Below are 19238 nucleotides of genomic sequence, written 5' to 3'. Positions count from 1 at the left end.
GTCTCAGAAATAAGACATGACTAGTCTAAGGTCACATGGTCATTAGTTTCCAAGCAGGGCTAGAAGCCAGGAGACCTGGCTCCCAGCTCAGTGCTCCTTGCATCCCACTCTATCTCTTCATATGTATTTCAGTTAGTTAATTATTGCTCTTTTTTTTTTCTAAAAATAACAATCTCCCTATATATTTCTATGAACCCATATGCTACATGCAAAAAGCCCTTCCCTGGGAGCAGAGAAGGAAATGACATTCTAATGAAAAGGTTTCAACCTGAGACAAGAAGCCCCTTGGGTCCTGTGGGCCGGGGTCCTAGGCAACACTTAAGTCACAAGGACCCTAAGCACCCTTCACACTTCTTGATCTTCCATTCAACAGCCTGAAGCCCAAGAGGGAAAATGGCCATGGGAAGTCCTCGCTTTACAGATGGGGAAAACTGACCCCCTCACCCAACTGCAAGGAGGAATCAGTGCCACACAGCAAGAACAAGAGGCCTGATCTCCTCCACAGAATCATCTACCCATGTGCCCCTCCCTCGCCCCAAGAGCTCAGGGCCCCCACCTCAAGGTGGAGTCTCTGGGAGAGAACCATGGAGAGAGGATGGGAAGGCAGGGCAGCCAGGCCCACCCCACAAGGAGCAGAAGCCTGGCCCGAAGTCACAGGCCCAGGGCGCAGGGTCTGTGAATGCTGGGGCTGCTTTGGCCTTTCCCTATTCCCTGGGCTCATCCAAGGGCCTAGAGGAGGGCACAGATGTCCAGACTGCTTCCTGAGATGCTAAAAGGAGCAAAGTCCCCATTTCCCAGAGAAGAAAGCTGAGGGACAATAGAATGTGGGGTTGGGGTGTGCCTGGCTAGAAGCTGCTACCTCCTACTCAGACAATTCCAGCTGCAGTGCTGGCCCCGACCTCAGTCCTGGGTGAAGGGGCTGCCAGCTTGGAGGCAGAGGACAACTGGCCCTCCACTCAGAACACTTTGACCTTGGGACCCCACCCATGTTCCCAAAGCCAGGGTTCAAGATATCTAGTATCCCTCTGGAGCCAAGGGAGTTCTCCCGGGGGAGGAAGCTCTCTGGATGGGCTCACTGCCAAACCCCTGCAGCTGCAATCCCTGCCAAGGTCTGAGAGGCACACATGGGGAAAGCTCTCCTTGGCCACCCGCTCCCCAGGACGTACTTTCTCCACTTTCCTGACCTTTCCTCTTGGTGAGCCCGTGTGGTCAGGACATAACACCCAATACCTCTGAGTCTCCGGGGATACAATTTCATCCTCTGCCACAGAAGTGACTTCTCTAAGACTGCAGCCTCGCAGGTGACCGCTAGGGACACACATGCCCTCCAGGTGGCTCTCTGGCCTCTGTATCAAGGTAACTTTTCTGCCCATCTCTTTGCCTCATCCAAGGCCTCTACTATCCAAGAGGACAAAGAACCAGGGAGTTTTTCTTCTGTCCTTTGTGACCCCACTGGCCTTTATTGCTGAATCTTGCTGTTCCCTTGAGGGAAGGACTTCTGTTTATAATTATTTGGATATAAAAGGAAATAACAGATTGTAGAAGGCGGGGGCTGGGAGGTAGGGGCAAAGGAAGGGGTTGGAGTATGGAAGGAGGAACTCAAGCTGGGCTCAAGCCTCATAAACACAACCTGAATCCCACCAAATCTGCCCAAAACTCAGGAAAGGCCCCTGAGTGTGGGCATGAGCTGGGCAGGTAGAGGCTGCCAGCATAGAATGTGCCCTTTCTTCTCCCAGGTTCTGGGAGAACCAGACGAGGAAGCCTTTTGCCCTCCCTAGTTGCCCAGAGAGGCCCGCATTCCAAGGAAAGGGGAGCCCAGACTCTCCTATCTTGGGGCCTTGACCTCTCTACCCAAGTCACCTGTTTGCCTGTCAGAGGGCTATTTTGTCCCTGGGGAGCTAGAGGGGGCTGACTTTGCTCCTTGGCTGAGCTGTTCCCTGATGAGGGAGAACAGGCTTATAGAATCTGCCTGAAGCATCTCTGCAGCTGGCATTCCTCTCTTCATGTCTTCTAGCCCCGGAGAACTCCAGGATCAAAGACAAAAGGCTAAGTTATACCAAAATGGGGGGAGAGAGGAAGGAGGGAAGAAGGAAAGAGGGAAGGAAATGCTTTTTTCTTCTGCTTCCTACCTCCTGGAAATGGGCTAGGGGTAAGGGCAGAGGCTGAAGCTGGAAGGTTGGCGGTGGTGGGACATGAGGGAAAACGTCAAGGAAAGTCCTAGAGGTCTCCCTACCCCAAGAGTTTCCACTGAAGGCACCACATACGAACGCAGTCCCCTCTGTGGCTTCTGAGGAGAGAAGAAAAAGGCAGGGGAGACGAGAGAATTGAGGGAGGACATGGCTCAGTCCAGGAAAGGGGTCCCTCGGTCTGGCCACGGCAAGACAGTCCCTGAGGAGGGGCGTCAGGGCCTGGGGAACAGGCCTCCCCACATCTGTGATGCTGGCAAGGAAGCACAGGCATCATGAACATGGGTGGGTCAGGGCCGGGGCTGGAGGAAACACTGCTTTCTGGAGAGCAAGAACAGAGGGAGCCACGGAGCCGCTGGCCACCTCTGCCTTCCTCCTCACTGGGCTGGCCACCTCAGGCCTGGCCCCACCTGACCCAGGAGGATGCTGGCAGGGGGCTGGAAAAGGACTCTTGCCCCAGGTCCTGGAATCCCAGGAGAGTCTCACACTTCCGCCCTGGAGGCCTTCTCCAGGGTCAGGGCTGTTGGAGGTTCTCTGCTAGAGCAGCCAGTTTCCCATTTAGCAACAGCTCTCCTAGCCCAAGGCGGCACATCCCTCATGCGGTTACCCTGAAAAGAGTCCCCCGAAGCTCTCAGGGCAGGAAAGAAGTTTCGCTCCTTGGCCTCCCTGGGGCTTCTCAGTCTCTGGAAGGCATGCGGCAGGTCCTGGGGTTCCCCCTTGTGTGGCTGGGGCCTCTTTCCAAGGAGGTCTGAGAATTGGAAGCTAATGGGTGTGGGCATGAGGATGAGAGGCACACAGGAGGCTGATGCCCTCGGGTGAGAGTCAGGCTGAGAAGAGCACTGGCTAAATCAAGACTTAAGATACACACACGGCTTCCTGCTCCAAGGCCCAGCCAGAAGCGGGCACCATCAGGCCTGGGACCTGCTGGGGGCTTGATGGAGGGGCCCTGGTTCTGATCACACCGCCGTCTCCCGCTCTCTGTGAACTTCCTCCTTCTTCCTCTTCATTTTGCAGAAGCCGTGGAGACCACAGAAGCAGGCGAAAGTGAACTGGGGCATGCCCTATGCCAGGCTGGGGGAACACTCACCACAGATCTGCAGGGAAAGGCAGGGGAGGGAAAGGGGGCAGGAGAAAGGCAGGAAGAGAGAAGCAAGCTGGGGTTAATGCTCCCAGAACCCTCTGGGTCTGGCCCAGTCATTGCCACTCCCTGAGGCGGCCCGCTAGGTCTCTCACACCGGCTGGGGGAGGAGTCAGGCCTCCAAACAACAGCTCTTTGAAACCTCAGTGTTTCCTGATCTGTGTGGAGCTGATGTCATTCCTCACATTGGAGACTGGGTGAGTCCAAGGGAGGAAAGAGAAGGCCCAGCTGCTGCCTCCTTTTTTCCCCTCCCACCCGCTCTGCCCCACCTCATCACCATACACCTGTGGTTGGGGAACAGGAAGCAAGCTGGCTTAAAATAGCCTCTGGCTTGTGCCACCTTACACAGGTTCCAGCCGGGGGCTTCCACTCGCTTCTGCAGGTTGCACACACGACAGGCCCTCCTCTATCCAAATGCGGACCCCTTCATCCAGTGTAGCTTTACTTTGACACCTGGGACCAAGTCAGATTCCTCCCTTCCTTAACAACCCCAAGTTGTCTGACACCCTAGGAAAGCCTATAGGGAGCAATTATGCCCTTCCTTTGACTGCTCAGAGCAATGCAAATCCCATCCTCACCATGCAGAGAACAGACAGCAAAGAGGGTTCTTTTAGCCAACAGGCTCTTTTATTTAGCACCTATGCTGGGCAAAGGGTTGAGAGGTAGATACAAAAGGGTAAAGACATGGTTTCTTCCCTGGCACATAAGTCTGAGGTAGAGGCTGAGGCTGGATCTGCCCCAGCTGGACACGTCGTCCCCCACCTCTGGCTGACCTGGCCCTCAGCAGGAGCCAGGGGCCGCTCTGGTATCTGTGGCAGTCTGGCTGGGGAAGAGAGGGAGCTTCGGGAGCTCAGCTTCAGTCTGCAAGAGTATCCCTTTCTCCAAAGGCTCATTTAGGTTTCCCTAGCCTTAGCCACCTGCAGATTTTTCCAGTTCACCTCTCTGCCCTTCCTCTGCCCCCGGGCCTATGGAAAGGGAGCAGAAGTGCATTCAAGCCGCTCAAGCGGAGAAGCTGAGAACAAAGGAAGGAAAGCGCCCTGCGTGGAGGTCAGGCCTCAGCCTGGTCTGAATCACTCCTCTCTCCAGGAAGAACATGGGGGCAAGCAGGTGAGTGAAGCCCAAGTGCTGCGGGGAAGGAGGGAGGCACAGGACTATGCTGGAGGGGTTTCGAATAGGGAAGCATGAGGCGCCTTCCTTCGCCAGCCCCTCAAGCAATAGAGATTGCATAGGATGTCCCGGGCTACCCTAGCAAGGCACATGTGCAAAGTGGTTTCACTGCCTTTGAGGAATGTGGCATGGCCCAGGTGGTGGCTCTCTGGACAGTTCCACTGGTCTGGCCAACCTTGCCCCTTTGGAAAAACTTCCTTCATGTTTCTCCAGACAGAGCCGAGGCCCACACCAAGCACAGTGTCCGGTGGAGCCAAGTCCTGTCAAGATTCTCCCCTCCCTCAGCCTCTCAGTGTCCCAGTAATACAGCTAATAGCTGTAATTAATAGGTGCAATGCATTTCCACTGGCCAGCTGGATGGGCAGGAGGCCCAGCTTGAGTCAGCATGGGTAGGTAGGCTGGTTATTTAATAACCCGATTTCCAGCATCATTTACACACCCACTCTGGTGGAATATATATAGTTAGCAGAGAGCAACCTCCAGGATATATATAGAGCTGAGACACAACTACTATATTTCTAGATCTATCCCCTGCAGCTATCTCTGGATCCCTCCTGTGACAAACCTAGAGAGAGACAGGGATCCAATCTGGGACTTAGGTGGCCTGGGTTCTATTCCTGGCTCTGATGCTAACATGCTGTGTCATCCTAAGCAAGTGGCTACATCTCTCTGGGCCTTCATTACCTCATTTCAGTGTACCAGGAGATTAGGCAAGGTTTCACACTAAGACCCCAAACCTAAGGGGCTGGAATCCTAACTTGATCAGGAAAGAGGGAGGGAGGGCAGGTGGATTCCCGTGTAATCAGTTATTGTCACGAGTGCACTTCTCTTGCTGGGGGTGTAAGTCAAGGGTATGATCAACAAAGCATTCCCATGATTATTGAAAAATACATGGGGAGAAATTGACAGGCACAACAAGGCTAATCTGGGAAGGAACTCAACTAAAACAAGCCAGGAAGGTAGCAGCCCCACAAACAGGTCACGGTGCAGCTCAGGGTCTCTGGCCCCAGGGTGCATCGATCCCCTTCCCTTTTCACCCCACTTCCTTTTCAATGACTGTTCTTTCTTAAAAACAGCAAAATATACCCCCTTAAATGACCCGTTCCTCCCCAGGGTCCTTTGGGGAATTTAAGAAAATTCTGGCTTTTTTTGCTCAGCTTGTCACTGTAGGGAAGGATGGGGTGTGATGTCACAGGAAAAAGAACCTACACATCAGAGGAAAGGAGAGCTAATGAAGCTGGCCAGGAGCTGGGCTAGGGGCTGCAGCCTGGCTCCCGAGAGCTGTTTGAGGGCTGGCTGCCTCAGTGGGATTCCTGGGTCCTTGTATCTAAGAGCAGAAAGTATCATACACAGGTCCTGGTTATTCTGCTCAGATCTTTGCTCTAAAGTCCTCTGGTCATCCTTCCTCTTCTCTAACAGGGTCTCTAAAAGGGTCCTCACTGTAAGGTGCACAACTCCATGCCCCGGAAGCTGCCTGGGCTCTGTCTGTAGCAGGCAGATTGCTGGGCCAGCCCCTGAAGTGGGGGGACAGGGGGCAGAGAATTCCAACCCATTTCAGTGTCCCTGCCTGCTGCGAACCCCACTCCTCCCTCAGAGTCCCCAGCAGCAGGTACCTGGGGAGTCCCTCTGCCAGGCTGTGGTCTCCGCTCCTCTCTGCTTTGCTCAGGCAGGAGTCCCGTCGACTCTCTTCCCTGACTTTACCCCTTCACCCTTGGCAGAGGGCTCCAGTACCAGCTGGAGGCTCCCTGAAGTCAAGTCCCCTTGCTGCGTCTATTTGAGGGGGAGGAGTCTGGACTAGCACCTGGGTCCACTCCCCACTCATCAGAGCTCATCATGGGAACTCCCCTCCTATCCTCCCCCTCCTTTTCCATGCCCATAGTCCAGGAGGGACTAAGGAATGGAAAAACAGCCCCCAGAAAAACAGAAACCCAGAATAGGACGGAGAGGCAGGGTGGACACTGGACAAACCTCCTGCTACCACACAGTTGGCTGCATCTGACTGCAAGCTGTTGGCCCTGGCTGCTTCCCCATCCTCCTCTCTGGCTTTTTCCCAGCTCAGGTCCAAGATGGTTTACGGTCTGGGGGCACAGACGATGCTCTGCCCAGCCAGCTTTGTGGGAGCCAAGCAGAAGAGAAGCCAATCCATAGAGCATCCGTCCTCCCCCATCACTAGGAGGTTCCTTGGCCTCCCTGCTGATCCCTTCCCTTGGCCTGACCCCCACATCTCTCTGTGCCAGATACTCTCCCGGGGTCCCAACCCTTGCGCCTCTGGCAAAAATGGGGCAGTGAGTCAGAGACAGCATGAACATGTGGAAGAACCAAGAGAAAGAGAAGACTCAGCAGGCCAGAAAGTAAGATAAAGAGAAATCCAGGGCCCCAGGCTTGCAGACCACAAACTCCTAGGTGTCTCAAATTTTGGCAATGTCCTTCATCAAAGTGGGCGGCAGCGGGGGTGGAAGGCTAGGAAGCTATTTAAAAGTGTTGGGGCATGCCAGGAATTCTCTGATAAACAAGAAGAGGGATATTGCGCCCCCCACGACCCATCCCTTCATCTCCCAAGGCAGAGAGCAGAGGCACTCTCAACAAGGCAACCCCCACCTTAACTCCCTGCCACCCCCAACCCCAGGTAAAGGGCAAAAGAGAAGTGACCCAGTAAGGAGGGTGTGCCCTCGGCGCCTCTAGAACAAAGCTGAGCCCTCCACCCCCTCCCCGGCTCCCTTAGCACCGCGCCTCAGTAATTAAAATATGAATTCACCTTCCCTCCCTGAGCCATTCATCACTGCAAAGGGAAGCAGCTGCGGCTTAGGAGACCGGATTTGGGGGATTAGCTCGGGCGGTGGAGCAGACACACCAGGAGAAAGAATTAAAAAGGAAGGGGGTGAATTGGGTTTTCTCTCCCCACCTCCTCCCTCTCCCTCTCCCTCTGGCCGCCACGGAGCCTTCTACCCCACCCCTTCCCCCAAAGCCTAGCCTCTGCAGGTTTCTGGGAACTGTAGTCTACAAGACCGTGTTGATAAACAGGCAGGCCAGGGGTGGGTGATGGCACAAACTACAGATCCCAGGACTTCTTCCCGGAGTTGGCACTAGCAAAACTGGGCACAGACCTCCAGTCTGGGAGAAGCCCGCATTCTCCTTGGAGGTTAACTCCTTCTTGGCCTGCTTGAGCCTGAGCTCCCGCCTCTGGCTCACCGAGCTCTCTGGAATCACAGGCCAAGGCCTCTGCTTCCAATGGCCTTCAGAGACCACAGACCCTAGCTTGCCAGGCCAGCCCCCCTTGTATCTTGCTTGCCCACCTATGGAGAAATCTCCCTCCACTTTTCCAGACTGCAAGGGCAGCCAAGCATTCTCAGTGGTTCTGAGACGCTTGGGAGCTGGAGAGGTCAGAGCAGCAATAGTCCTGAAATGACTTTGTGGCCTGCACCCAGGGTTTTCCAGCCTGGCTCGGCAGAGGCTGGCCCACCCTAAGAGTGGGCAACATGACAGGCAGCAGCAGCTGGGAACCTGGTGGACCAGACTGTCAGCGCCAGAATGAACCCCAAAGGTCAAACTCTAGTGTCAAACTTTAGAAAGATGGGGACAGAGACTTTTTTTTTCCCCAATAGTCTTTATATTTAGGAAGGAGTAGGGCTTAGCAGTCAAACTCTATTTCCACTAAAAACGGAACAAATACAATAAGAGAGAGTCATCTGAATTCAGTGTTGTTAAACACGGGCCCACTCTCGCAAGGGAGGCCTTATGCTGGGTATATCTGAGGACTGTAAAAAAGACTTAGATTGCTGGGAATAAAGTTTCAGCCGTCTGCAGGCAGGGGACAGGACACACACAGCCCTCTGATCTGTGAATCCTCCAGGGAGAAGGGGCATGAGGGCAACTTGCTTATTCAATGCAGTTGAACAATCATGTGAAATATACAATGCATATCTTCTCCAGGCCTGTCCCATTGGCAGTAGCCAAGAGACAAAGAATAGAATGGAGATCCACCTTTGTAACCCCCAGAAGCAATCCAGGCCCAGCCCCAGCAAAGCGAGGACTGTCTTGGGTGAGTTGCTGAGCTGTGGGCTTGCTCCAGGTCCCTGCTGGTGGCAACTTACCTCTTTTACCCCATCCATCTTTTCTCCCAATTCGCACTTCATTCAACAAACATTTACTCAGCCATCCCTACAAAGTCCCTTGCCTTGCTAGAGCTTTACAGAGGTATAATCTCTGGCATGGCTCATCTGTACCCTTCCTCCCAGGCCGAGCCCAATGCTGAGGACTACCGGGGCAAACTGAACAACAGGATTCCTGGGAGGGACCCAGTTGCAGGGGGCAGGAAGGGGGCATGGCTCTAACCCAGCTTTCCAGTTAGGAGATCAGGAGTTAAGGGAAGCAAATCAGGTGCCTGCACAGCCTCAGAGCAGGGTAGGGAATAGGATAGGCTCACTGTGGGACCAGGGCAGCTGGACAATGAGGGAGGTGGAGGAAGGTGCCAGCTATCTCTGAACTCCGGGTGCGAGAACCCAGAGGGCAAGTAAGAAACCCTGGCCAATTCTCATGCCTTGTTCCTTTCACCATCTAAGCTGGGGCAGGAGGGGAAGTAGCCTGGATCAGCCCCAGCAAAAACCCAGCTGGCTCGGGATTTCTCTTTGCTTCTCCTATTGTTCTGATCCCCCCCACTCCCCCCGACCTCCTGTGGGAAAAGGAAAACCAGTGATGGACAAACGGTGATTGGAGTTGGGCCACGGGGCCAATTTGTGGACGTGCATCCAATAGAGATCTCGTGAGAACAACCTCCCGTATGGGTACAGCACTCCCTGGTTTTCAGAGTACTTTCCCATGCACTGGTGTTGGCTCTCCCAATATGCAGCATGATGTGCTAAGAGCATGGGTTTTGGCACCAGACCATATGGGTTCACGTCCCAGTTCTGCTCCTTCCTATCCATATGAACGTGGGCCAATTTCTTAGCTCCCTGTGCCTCAGAATTCCCATAAGTAAAATAGGCTAACAGTAGATAGGACTGTCCTGAGGATGAAATGGGTTAATGCAGATAAGGCGGTTAGAATCACGGGGTACATAGTAGGTGCCCAGTAAATGTTGGTTGGTGAAATTAAGGGCTCTGAGATAGTATAAGAAACTTGCCTTCTGATTGTCAATACCAAATCTAGTGCTTTCTATGATTCTTCAGTGGTCTGTCTTAGACAGAGTGGGGACTGGAACAGGGGGCAGAAGGCGAGGCACAAGGATGCTTTCTCTTCCACCACAGCCACCTGTTGGAATCTTCCAGGATGGGAGGGATAAAGTCAGGCCAATTTAAAAGGGGGCGGGGAAGGAATGTGGGAGTGGCGACAGGCATAGGGAGGAGCCAGGCAAGCTGAGTGACAAGCAGGACGGGGGCAGGGAGGGCTGGTGCCCTTCACACACCACAGGAGGGGGCAGCTCCGGGAGACGGCAGCACACCAGGAGCGAGGGACCCTGGAGTCCAGCCTGTCGCCCAGGGGGAGCACCTGCCTTCCTAGTTTCCCTCTGCAGACACCTCCTCGTCCCTCGTGGCCGGCATGGAGTGTTCCCATTTCAGCCTCAGAAAGAGCCCAGAGGTCTCCTTACACAGAAAAAAGGCTGCGGATTCCAAGCTGACCTCAGAGAAAGGAGTGAAGGAGTGAGGTTTTCCTGGAGGCACTGAGCAAAGGCCCAAGTCTTCATGCCCTGAGGCCCTTGACTACAGCCCCCAAATCTCTGGCCATAAGCCAGGCCTCAGTAACTTGGCAAGGGGGAAGGAACCGACTCAGAAAGCTCAGCACACCCTGAAGGTCTCCTTCCTTTCTCAGAGGGAATCTCCCTCTGGAATCACCAGCCCAGTCTCTTCATTGCAGAGTGAGGAAACAGGGCCGGGAGGGAAGTGACTGCGCCAAGGTCACACGGCCTAGCCCTGATCCCAGGTTACCAGATCCCATGATGCCCCACCCCCAAGCAAAGCCTCCTTCTGGTGCCCCTTGGTGGCTGGCTCCGAACCTGGTCCCATGGGAGGTGCAGCTGCTGCAGGAGAAGGAGCTCGCCCCTCACTGTAGCCCATGGCTTTTAGCCCTACATGAGTTTGGGACAGCAATCACATAGGAATGAAAAGCCATAGGCCACAGCAGAGTGGAGGGGTCCAGCGGCAGGAATCTCACAGGGAAGCGAGAAGCTGGGGCACCTGAGAAGCCCTCACTTCCCTTCACCCCCGACCCCAGACCCACCCACACTGCCTCCCTCCAGGACTGGGCCCCCCAGGTTAAATCCTCTCACCATCCTCCACCACCTGCACTAAAGCCATCCAAGTAATGAGTTTCCAGTTCTTGCCCTACAAAAGCCTCACACAATGGTCCTCACTCCAGGGTATGAGGAGGGGTGGCTTCCTGGCCATAAAGGACCTCCTCAAATTCCCTTAATTAGCTTCCAGCCCCCAGCCCAGGGTCCTTAACTACCCCTCCCCTAGAGAATAAGGCCAGATCTTTTCAAGGCTGCTGCTGCCAGTACCCAGGATGGGGGGCCCCAGGTTAGGCTCCCTCCTTACAAAGCTTAACTCTTTCTAGTCCAGCCACTGGAAGCACAGAGGGCAAAGGAGGGTCTGGGTAAAGGAGGGCAGCGATGAGGACCAGCCCTTTGTTTACAGGGGTAAATAGGTTTCTTGAGTGCCCCCAGGGGTGGGGGCTGGGCCACTCTACCCAGACCAGTCTGGGTGGTTACCGACAACACCCATTCTTGCATAGTTTAGAGGAGAGTGAGATCTCCATCTCCAGACCTGGTTGGAGGCAGAAAGAAGGCTTCAGCTGAAACCTCCCCAAGCTGAAGGCAGCTCACTATGGAGCCGTCCCTGACAAGGCTGTGAGAGGGGTGCGCAGTGCCCTGCCGCTGTCATTGGCAGGACATGGGGGTTAGCACAGACATCTCTAGGACTGGATTGAAGAGCTGAGTTGAGGGGAACCAAGGTCTCAGGGCCCTGGAAAAGGTGTGTTCTAATCACAAGTACCATTTTCCCACCCCCTCCCGTGACGGGTCAGCTGCAGGCATCAGCTTCAGAGAAGTGGGCCTCTAAGGGCTCCTGCTAGCCCAGGGTCAGGAAAGCCCCAGGGGCCTCAGATCTCTCCCAGGGGCCCCCAAGAAGACGGTAAGAGGCCCCAGGCCCAGATCAGGCCCTGCCTCTGCCAGGGAGTAGCTGCCACTCCCACCCCAGCTGTACCCTCAGCCCCAGGGCCACACTTGGTGGCTCCCTGCACGACCCTGGTTGAAACAACCTGCTTTCACTGGACAGGAATCCTGCATTCCCCAACAACAGCACAGCACAGCACAGCACAGCACAGCACAGCACAGCACGCCCCTCCACACACTCCAGCCATGCCCAACCTTAAGGGCCAAACAATCAGGCATCCTGCAGCCTCCCACCTGAACTTTGGGGTTATCTGCCCCAGCCCCAACCCCCTCTGGTTCTCCTTTCCTTACTCGCTCATGGGCCCCCAGAACCCCAGACCCAGGCCCTGCATAAAGCCACGGACTCTAGGCAGAATGCCCTCAGCTCCCTCCCAAGGGATGCTGGGCCAGGGGCTGGGGGTCCCAGGGGCTGCTCACCTGGCGGACTCAACAAGGCCCCCTTTCCCTCGCAGTCCGCCTCACAATTCCCCGCAGAGCCACTTCCTGCCTTCCAGGCAGCCACTCACTCCTCCACTCACCCCGAGAAGCTCCACGCCCCAGCGAGGGCAGGCCTCCTCCCTCCCCCTGCCCGCCCACCACCGGCCAGGGCTGAGCTGTACCCAACTCAACTTGACTCACTTGTGACCCGCCCCTCCCCCAGCCCTGAGGACGGTGGGGGTGGGGGTGGGGGCGGGCTGGGCAGGCGGGGCAGTCAGGTATTCCTTCAACCCTGACTTGGGCCTGAGTAACAAAGGTCTCATTGAGCCTCTGGCTGTCTGGTCGGTGAAGCACAAACCTCTTGTATCTACTGGCTTTTGATCTCACTCCCTCTGAACCAGCCATGTATTACTCACGTCCCCCTGCCGGGCTATTGGTGCGGAGGGGCTGTTTGGTCCCTCCCTCCCTCCCTCCCTCCCCATCTCCTTTCTCTCCTTCCTTCCCCTGCCGCTCCCCTCCAGCTTTTTTATAGTTTAATTTTTGGCAGGAGACCTGAGATGGCTCCCTGCAGGCCCCCTCTCCTGCCTGGCCCCCCTCCCCTTCTCTGCAGCCCTGGTTCCTCTCCTCACCCATACCCCTATTCTGCTCCCACCACTCCCCTGCCCTGGGAGGACAAGGTCAGCACTTGTCTGTCCTTCCATTTCCTTTCTCAGACCTGCTCGAGCCCAGCGCCCTCCACCCACCCTCACCCAGTCCTGCGTTCGCATTCCCAGCCACAGCCTGCCAATCCCAGCTGCCTATCCCTGGGCACATGAAGGGCTCAGCCCCTGGCCTGCCTACCAATCCCAGCCCACCTGACAAGCCCCAAGTAAGCTGTGGAAGTGGGGCATCTCTCTCTAAGGTGTGTCTGGGCCAGAGGGACTGGGCTGGGGATGGAGGTGGGGACAGCCATCATGTCTCAGGCCGGACTGAACCTCACTTGGAATATGGAGAAAGAGGAAGCAGGTCAAGCCTCACCTCCTTTCCCGAGGAAAACCCTGCTTGCTCCAGTCCCGAGAACCTGGGCAGTGAGAGGCCTCTGCTGGGCGAGAACCTCGAGGACTCCCCCTCCTCAAGCTGGGGCCATGCCCACGATTCCTGTCTCCTCTGTGGCCACCACAAACTTTCTGCAGCTTGCTGGTGGTGAGAACTGGGGCCCAGCAGCCCAAGGGGCCCACGGGACATCCACTGTGTATAAGGGCCACCTCACAGGGCCACTGGAACATTTTCTCTTTAGCTTCCCCTGGCTCTGTCCCCCAGGATCCCTTTCCTCCCTTTCCTCCTTGGCCACTCCAGGGAGAGAGGCAGTCACCTTTGAGGTCTGAGCTCTCCCCAGAAATGCCAACAGATGCTAAGAATTCCCATGGTGGCCAATTCTAGAGCCTTTCCCATCCCCCACACCTACCACCAGCGGCCTCCTCTCCACTTCAGCAGTTTCCACCCCTCCCTGGCCCTCAGGTACTCCCATTCAGCCGGATTTGGGAAACTTCTGCCCCAACAGAGGCCCCATTCTTCCTGCCGCAGGCTCCCATTGTCCCTCATGACTCCACACATTCTTGGGCCTCTAATGAGAAGTGGAGACAGCCACCCGCCCTGCCTGCCTGCCTTTGCTGTCAGCACAGCCTGGGCCCTGCCGCCTGTGGCAGGAGTTGGGGGGAGTGGTCAGGGGGTTAACCAAGAGGGAATAAAAGGAGGTGGGAGACAAAACAGGAGTGAGGGGGAGATGGAACTGAGAGACACAGAATGGAGACACTGAGAGAAATTGTGAAGAGGACAGAGGTGACAGCAGATGGAAATGTAGAAGAAACTCAATAGGAGAAAAAAGGAGAGAAGGGCAAAAGAAACTTTTTTTTTTTTTTTTTTAGTGAAAACTGTGTCATGCATCTAGGTCCCCCTTAATGATAATCTTTCAGTAACACAAATATTTATTATTATTCCCATTTGGTAGATGAGAGAACTGAGGTTGATGGAGGCTACAACTTGCCTGGATGGGCATTTTTTGCTCTTAGAGGAGAGGGTAGGAGAAGCCTGAAAGAAAGAGAAAGCAGAGAGCCAGAAAAGAAGAATGCTGACAAAGAGAAAGTGGAGGCAGGGGTGGAACACAGGCAGAACCGCAGGCAGCAGGGAGAGATGAGGGGGCCTGGGGGAAGAGGCAGAGGGAGGGCTGGGGAGAAGAGACCTGAGGTGTCCCTGGCCTGATTGGCTGGCTGGTGTGCCCTCCTCTCCTCTCTAGTAACAAGTCCCTTAATCTTAGCGCAAGCTGCAGAAGCCAGGTCCAGCATGAAAACTAAAGCCTGTTTCGCTGGGGAGCAGGCTGCAGCAACTCCCTTTTTAGGGAGCCCCCAGTCCCACCATTTCCTTCAAGGGCACACAGTCACTCTGGACCTCAGCCCACATCAGGGCACTGGTTGGAGATGACTCTGGTTGAGGCTAAGCCAGGAGGAGAACTCCTTTGCCAGAAGAGTGAACCATTATCCCTCCACAGCAGAGAAAGACACAGAGGGAAGGGCCAGGGGGGCAAACTGGGCTCAGTCCAAGAAAGGAAAGAAGTAGGACTGTTCCAATAGGAGCCAGTGGGCTCCCTGTCACCGGAGATCATCAAACACACGGTGCATAGCCACTTCTCAGACCACTTCCTGGCACACAGTAGCTGCTCAATAAATGGTGAGCTAATGTAGAAGGGATCCTTGCACCTGGAATTAAGTTAGACAGATAAAACCTAAGGTCCCAACAACTCCAAAATTTCATGAGTCTATGTTGGAGCTGACTCGTCCTCTCAGAGCCTTTCATAGACTTATGTACCCTTTGCAGGGACTTAGCGCTCAGCAGACCTGCCTTTGCCCATGGTGGAAGGGAACCAGGACATTAGGAAGATACTAAATAAAAGCCACTTGCTTTTTACCACCCCACATATGCTCCAATCCAAAAAGACTAAATCAGAAGCATTTCACATTATTCTATGGATGTTGGCTGAATGGTATAGGTATGCATTAGATGAATGAATGAATGAATGAATGGCTGATGAAGCTTGGAAACAAGAGCAAGAGATCTAAGCTCTCCTATATTTCAGGCTTGGTGTGTGCTTGGAGCTCCCTTGTGCCTGTCCCCTCAGGGAAGAGAGTCCCTGGGCTGGAACAGGTTGTGGGGTGTGAGTGGGCAGCAAAGCCTGGAAATCTAATTCCACTCACATGGGGGTGGGAAGGCACTGCTGAAACTTCAGAGAGCCTCAGGGGATCAGATTCTGCTATCTGCCCCAAACAAGCCTGCAGATTTGGAGTTGTGGTTGAGACGGATCTGTGGGTGCAGTCCCTGGCCCAGAACCAACGCACGAGAAGGCTAGTTTCATGAAGATGGACCCAGCAGCCTCCCACATACATTGTCCTCTAGACCTGCACTAGACCAGCAGTGTGCTTGCTATGGAGAAAGGCCACTAGGTAGCCTTTCCCCATGACTCCGGTCTCCTCTGCTCCCAGGTTCCATCTCTACTCCAAAGGATGGACAGCTCAGGTTCCCTCTCATTTAACAGCTTGGGAGCCCCCAGCCCCCTGAGGTAAAGTGGGGTGCGCACTGCTCCACTGAGCAGGAAAGCACAATTTTTCCCCCAAGGGCTTTCTCTAGTTGTTCCAGGAGCCTCAGTTCTGAGCCTTCCCAGGCAAACAGGGAGGTCCTAGCCTGGCAGCCCTGGGCTCTTAGGGAAGGGAGAGACGGGAGACCTGGCAATAGTCCCAGGCAATGAAGATAGCAAGAGACCCAGGGGCAGGAGAGCAAACACAGGCAGAAGCTGGGGGAGTCTCTGCAGCCTGGGTACCCCCAGCCTCTGCATCTGATATCCACTAAGCTCCAAGGTTGGGCTGTGGGAGGGAGGACACAGGGAGATTCTTGTGTTAAAGAATCTAGCCTCCCCAAGTCCAGGACCCAGGCCACAGTTTTGCCTCTCAGCCAATAAAGCTGTTAAAGAAAATTATAAGAATGGGTCATTGGCAAACTCACATGCATTTCAACCTGAGCAATTTATGAATATCGAAATGTCTCAGTGTCTGCCCAAGCACTATTCCTGCCCCCACCCCTTTTCTTCCATGCCCCTCCTCAACCTCCATGGGGTGATGGTGCCCCAGCCTAAAGAACTATGGAGCTGGGCTCTCCCAAGCCCCTGTGGGGTACCTCTTGGAGGAGGAGGCAGACAGAGATGAAGGGTGGGGAGAATGGCTTCAGGGACACCACTCATTTATCAAACATGCACCGAGCACATATAGTGGAATGGGCACTGTGCTAGGCACCAGGAGACAGCACTCAGTGAGGCCCGGCAGGCAGTCCAGTGGGAAGGCAGGCCCACATGCACACGACTGCAATTCAGAGCAGTCATGTCAGCAGGACTGTGGTCTCCCCTGCCACCCAGTCTTCATGTCACCTCTTCCAGGGTTACACTGAACTTGATCCTCCCTTGTTGAGGGTCTCTCCTTCCTCTTCATGCCTTTAGGACAGTAGTCCCCAGCTCTGAGACTCCTGGATGTTCTCTTTGTGTGTGGGGCGTGCGTGGAATGGGGGTGGCGGGTGGTGGTGTATGGGCAATGGGAGGGGCCCTGAGTCTCAGAGAGTGCCCAATACCACTTGGAGGAAGTGTTATCTGGCGTGAGTGTGTGTGTGTGTGTGTGTGTGTGAAAGACAGATCCTCTTTTCCTGCCTCTGTGGCAGCCCCAGTGGGGCAATGAAAAGCTGGCATTGAGTGACTGAGAGATAGAAGTTGTTTGCAGCCCCAGGCCTCCGTTGTGTCCTCCTGGAGGGCATAAGCCACCAAAATTACCCCCGAAGGGGGTTTCTTAGAGGACAATCCCTTTCCCCTCAATTCAGAGCTCTTTGACCAAGGGTTCCCATCCCAGCCTCAAAAGAGCTGACTTTTCCTCCAAAGTTAGCCCTTCTTAAGGCTCAAGTTGAGAAAAGTTGTTCACTGGCAGATTAAGGTATGTAAAAAAAAAAAAAATCATCAGGAAAGATTAAATCAGAGAAAAGAAGAATTTGTTAATGAGGGTTGAGGAAAGGAAGGCAGTATACACTTCCAAACGGAGGCTGTGGAATGTTGGTTGGAAGGGAGGGCCCTCCCTTGGGCCCCCAGACGCCCTTTCCTGACCAGCTCAGTACTGTCAGGGCTGGCCAGCTCTTGTTCCCCGGGAGCACCGTTTGGACCCTTTCTCAGGAAAGGGAGCAGCTATCCTCCTCTAGCTGCCTTCCTGGGCCCCCACCCGGCCAGAGCTCCTCCTCCAGGTGGGCTCCCAGCTCCGGCCTTTCTTAGGCATGCAAGGGCCCCAGGGATGGGGAGGCGGTGGGAGGCAGGCTTATGGCCAAGAGGTCTGGCCAGACCTAGACCCCACAGACACAATGGCTAGGAAGGACTCTTATGTGTGTGGGAAGTAGCTGGTGTCTCCTCTAAGCCTGGGACCATGTTTGCCTCCACATATACTGGAGTTAGTGGTTTTGCCCACAGACATGGCTTCTCCCAGGCCCCAAATTGGGGTCTCCTGGGGCCCTCTGTTCCAAGGGTACCAGACAAACATATGCACAGGTGTCACAAAGCCGTGATCCCTATCCCCTTTACAGCCCCTTCCTCATACCACTCCATACCATGGGGTATAAAGGAAACGGAGGAGGCGCTCTAAGCGGGTTTCACTCAGCGGGGACGGGAGGATCGGCAACCTCCGGAGCCAAGGCTCCCTCTCACACTCCCCCCAATCCTACCAGCGGCAAAATCCTTTAAAAGGAACAAAGGCAATGGGGGCGGGGAGGGGGATTCCTCTTTGGTCGCCCTAGGGCGGCGGTTGACGCAGCCCGCCGCCGGTCAGCTTTCAGGTGAGTGCCTGAACCCGCAACCCGCCCATGCCTCAGGGACCCCTCTTCGCCCAGCCAAGCCCGAGGCGGGGAGGAAAGTCCCCCTCAGCCGCACTCGGGCCCCCAACCCGGCCAAGGGGTCGCCAACTCGCAGCACTTTCTGCCTATTTGTTTTTGCTCAGTACTCACAGTTTAGATGCTAAGCCGGCTCCTCTTGCACTCACTTCCTTTGTCTCTCTCTCTCTCTCTTTCTCTCTCTCTCCCCCTCACCAATCTCTCTCTTCCCTCCTTGTCCGATTCTCCGCTGTAGCTTCCAGTGGAGAAAAATAATTATTCTTCTCAATGGGTTCGCACGGGGCACGCACACACGCGCGCGCACACAAACCCCGCCGAGGTACCCAATCAATGCACAAATCTTCGGGGTCCCTTTAACCTCTGCGGATGACTCCGGGAGTTAATTATGAAGCCTATTTCGGCGCGGCATAAATATGCATTAAGGTAGGAAATGACAACCGATACGCTGAACTTCAGGGAATTGGCATTTAGACGGACTCCGTCTCGCCGCCCCCCACTCCCTCCATGGCCCCACGAGCCACCTCCACAGCCTCGCGCCTTCCCGGGCTCGCAACGCCTATCACAAGCTTCTACCCGGGTTTCAGGGGGCCCCTGTGGCGGCGTGGGCGCCGCGCCGGTGCCGGGAGACCCCTTCGTGCGCCCTCTGCGGTCGGGGCAGACCCTCAGCCGGAGCTTCTTCCTCCCCCACCCCTGCAGGCCCGGCCCAGGCTGCGACACCCCCAGCACGGGCTCAGCCTGTGAACAAACTCCAAGCTCAGTACTCGGAGGAACTGGCGAGAGCGGGACGGCTACCTGCCCGCACGCCCGAGTTCCGGGCACAGCTAGAAAGACCGGGACGCGATTTAACTCCCAATCGGGTGAAGCCGCCTCGCGCCTTCGGGTCCCGCCGCCCCCGGCCGGTCCCGACCCGCACACACATGCAGGCATTAGCACACACGCGCGCACACACATGCGCGCACATGCACACACACATATGCACACCCTCGCGCACACAGACACTCCCGCGCGCGCTCACGCCCGCACACATTCAGGGTTATAACAAAGGAAGAGGGGCCAGCGCTGCCTTACTTTTGTCTCTCTTCTCTCTTTTGCAGCCCCCCAGACCCGGGGCCGGCGTGCCCGGCCCACCCCGCCCTCCGCGCCCCCCCGACGGCCGCGGTCGGCCGGCATTCCCGAGCAGCGCGTCGGAGCTGCAACTTCGCGCCTAAGCGCCCGCACCTCGCAGCCCGGC

The 19238-nt window shown here is 55.5% G+C and overlaps 1 protein-coding gene and 1 long non-coding RNA gene across 4 annotated transcripts; one reads left to right on the top strand and one right to left on the bottom strand.

Moving 5' to 3' along the window:
- Window positions 1–1426: 1426 nt before the first annotated feature.
- Window positions 1427–18359, bottom strand: BLACAT1 (BLACAT1 overlapping LEMD1 locus). 3 transcript variants are annotated; one of them, XM_055234775.2, is made up of 2 exons: window positions 18122–18359; window positions 1427–3280 (listed from the first exon to the last, which is right to left on the bottom strand). In XM_055234775.2, exon 2 carries the CDS (start codon window positions 3242–3244, stop codon window positions 3143–3145), a length of 102 nt encoding a protein of 33 aa, XP_055090750.1. In that variant the 5' UTR covers window positions 3245–3280; window positions 18122–18359; the 3' UTR covers window positions 1427–3142. The 3 variants fall into 3 exon arrangements, with proteins under 3 accessions (XP_055090750.1, XP_063469746.1, XP_063469745.1); XM_063613676.1 differs by lacking the exon at window positions 18122–18359 and adding an exon at window positions 12074–12092; XM_063613675.1 differs by lacking the exon at window positions 18122–18359 and adding an exon at window positions 7247–7430.
- LOC134731961 (uncharacterized) lies at window positions 6598–12924 on the top strand. The gene is made up of 3 exons (XR_010114714.1): window positions 6598–6842; window positions 8422–8530; window positions 12847–12924. It is a non-coding gene; the product is annotated as an uncharacterized lncRNA (long non-coding RNA).
- Window positions 18360–19238: the final 879 nt, after the last annotated feature.

The sequence above is a fragment of the Symphalangus syndactylus genome, chromosome 19 (assembly GCF_028878055.3).
Source record: "Symphalangus syndactylus isolate Jambi chromosome 19, NHGRI_mSymSyn1-v2.1_pri, whole genome shotgun sequence".
Classification (NCBI taxonomy): Eukaryota; Metazoa; Chordata; class Mammalia; order Primates; family Hylobatidae; genus Symphalangus; species Symphalangus syndactylus.
The sequence above is the reverse complement of the archived record's forward strand: the minus strand, read 5'-3'. Positions and strand labels throughout refer to the sequence as shown.